The 2,801-nt window shown below is 40.2% G+C and overlaps 1 protein-coding gene across 2 annotated transcripts; it reads right to left on the bottom strand.

Moving 5' to 3' along the window:
- Positions 1-1,631: 1,631 nt before the first annotated feature.
- On the bottom strand, positions 1,632-2,551 carry LOC149245290 (putative UDP-N-acetylglucosamine--peptide N-acetylglucosaminyltransferase SPINDLY). Of its 2 annotated transcripts, none has more exons than XM_089455571.1 (2): positions 2,153-2,551; positions 1,632-1,990 (listed from the first exon to the last, which is right to left on the bottom strand). In XM_089455571.1, the coding sequence occupies exons 1-2, from the start codon at positions 2,526-2,528 to the stop codon at positions 1,956-1,958; spliced, it is 411 nt and encodes a 136-aa protein (XP_089311697.1). In that variant the 5' UTR covers positions 2,529-2,551; the 3' UTR covers positions 1,632-1,955. The 2 variants fall into 2 exon arrangements, with proteins under 2 accessions (XP_089311697.1, XP_089311698.1); XM_089455572.1 differs by having other exon boundaries at positions 1,632-1,976.
- Positions 2,552-2,801: the final 250 nt, after the last annotated feature.

The following is a 2,801-nucleotide window of genomic DNA, read 5'->3' as shown; positions in this document are numbered from 1 at the left end:
CCCAACTCTGCAATACATACCTCCAGCTGCACATTGTCAATGTAAACATCTGTAGGCAATTCTATGATTTCTTGTTTCAATGGAGGAAGGATTTCCAAGAACATTTTAGGGTCTTGGAAATCATATGACTGGATCTACTCATCTAAATCTTGAATCTCCTTTTCGATTCTTTCAACAACTAACTCACAAAATCTAGTTTTGAAACAAGGGAACTTTGGAGATTTCAACCAATGAAGCAAGGCACTGAAAACATCTTCATCAAATTCAGTATCTGCTAACTCATTTCTTATTTCTTCTACAGCTTCACGCAGGGCAGGGTTTGCCACATACCCTACCATTGCATGAGTGAATCAACAAGCACTAGAATGTCTGGATCGAGTTGGAGTCGCCAGGTGAATGGTTCAGCCTGCATATGTGTCTGACTGCTGTCCACCATCAGCATCAGATCTGCAATTTGATTTCATGTACTGGGACAAGACAATCAACAAGTCGAATGTTCTCCCCAGTATGGTCGCCAATATGTTAGCGCTCGAATTTGCCTCAGGCTGAAGAAGGCGAAACTCAAGGTAACATCAAACCACTTAGCCTCGTAGCTAGCCCTACGAGGACAGGAGAGGGCTCTCTCCGGTCTATCTCAGCAAAAAGTTTTCTAAAAGGGGCTGAGATGACTTTAAAAGAAACTGATTTTAGGCTAGTAAATTGATAAAAAGGGTTTTTAATAAAATGATGGGGTTTTTCTGGGCTGCATGGGCAAAGTAACAGCTTGAACAGAGAAATGTAATCAAAAACACAGATTATCCCCTGAGGCAAGGTAGGCAAGAAAGTTTAACATCAAATTGAGATTAAATGGAATGGCAAGACTACTGAGGAGCTGACAAGGGCATAGAAGATGAATCCTTGTCAAACAGAAGAAAACATTACATATGAACAAACTTAAAGGCAGAGCATATAAATTATGAATTCTACCTTAACACTTCATTTGTTCAAATGGAAATGATCATGAAATGACATGAACACATAACAGGCTACATATGAAACAAAAGAGGACACAAATGTTAAATCTCATACCACAGGAATCTCAGAAGCCAGAGCTGTGTATTTTCATTAAAATCTCTGTCAAAACTGTACAATAGAAGCTCTCTGTTCTCCACCAGCTCTCAGAATTCTCTTCCCCTCTACTCTCTCAAATGAATTTTTAATACAATAAATAAATGCTGCTAAGGGAAAAACAAATCGACCCCAAAACAGGGGCGCTGTTTCACCTGCAGTTACAAAAAAAGAAAAGAGTGTTTCCATTTATTCTAAAATAGAATAGTGTTCCTCTAAAAATCCTCTGATGGCCAATTAAGAGATAAATGCTGGAGCACAGATCCCTTTGAATCATTAACTGAAGTCTTGAAATAGGAATCGAATCCTATGTCTTTGGTTGTGATGTATATCTTTGTTCCAATTTAAAGTATTTTGGCTCCGTTTGAATAACGCTCTTGGGCCATATTCATGAGCTAGTTGTTGCTACCCAAGTCATTTTTTTCGCGAGCATACTTTGCATAGTCATTTCTCAGAGTCTGCATCAGGATCATTGAGACTAAACCCATGAGCTAATTTACATAGGTGGGCACAATCATGGATTCGGGTATTTTACAGCATCACTGATGAAATCTATACGAGATTCATACTCAAGAGTCAAGACACTACAATAGGAGTGCAGGTTAATGCCTCTTATACTCCATAAAGAAAATATGTGTTCCTTAGGGTAACAATAATTCCTTGATGGTATGTAGCTCCAACAACCTCTTACTCAGCATAAGAACTATAGCAAAGAACATGTGCTCGTTTCTCAAAGGACAACAACGGTCATTCGGAATGTGCATCTTTGGAACCAGCAGAACCTCCACCAAAATTGACTGAAATAAATTTCCTCTGACCTGGTTTTAATTGGTGACTTCCACGTTTGTTCAATTAAATGCAACCAGGGCCTGTAGGACACAACCTGAATATATTCAAACATCACTAATTACATCGGTTTCCTCATTGCTTCACTGACTGGGACTCTCCATTTACCTTTGTTTCAGGGTTGGAAAAATGGGCATAGGTAGTGAAGTGGGATTCATGCCATTTAAAAGAGAGGTGCGCGTAATGAAAATTTCTTTACCATTTGCATCATTAGGCATGTCCTCAACACCAACCCCTGACATAGTTGTGGACCCCTCTTGTAGGTTTTCCATGTTGCATCGCCTCAGGGAAGGAACATTCCCTTCACAATACCGGTGCCATAGCTTTCGGTATGTTGATTCCAAACCATGAACAAAGTTATGTCCATCAGAAATCTTGGACTTCAGCATCCGTTCCCGAAGACACATCCTCAGAGATGAGAGCAAAGGAATGTTAGAAGCTAACTCCAATGCCTTGCTGACATACTCATCTTCAGTTTGAGCAATTAAATTTGTCAAACCAACTTGGTGCAGAAGGCTTACACCCACATTGTGAGCATGAACAGACCCTGCCATGGTAACACATGGAACGCCCATATACAACGATTCACATGTGGTGGTCGTTCACTTAACAACAAGTCGTGATGTAGGAATTTCACACAAAATCTTTGCCCATACACGCAAAACTCGCGGTGTTATCTTGGCGAGATTATTGAAGCTTCCAAAGGTGATGAATCCATTAGAAAGAGTAGGTGTTTCTACAACAGGCCCTACTTCTGGAGATGGTGTGTAGCAGAGGAAACATCCTGGCAATCTTACAAGCTCTTCCACATGCTTCTGTCTTGTTTCCAAAGGATCTGCCAATGAATC

This window comes from Pinus tabuliformis, chromosome 7, assembly GCF_031772625.1.
Source record: "Pinus tabuliformis cultivar Carrire ecotype Pingquan chromosome 7, CPIR1, whole genome shotgun sequence".
In the NCBI taxonomy this organism is placed as follows: Eukaryota; Viridiplantae; Streptophyta; class Pinopsida; order Pinales; family Pinaceae; genus Pinus; species Pinus tabuliformis.
Note: the sequence above shows the minus strand (reverse complement) of the source record. Positions and strands in the feature narration are given on the sequence as shown.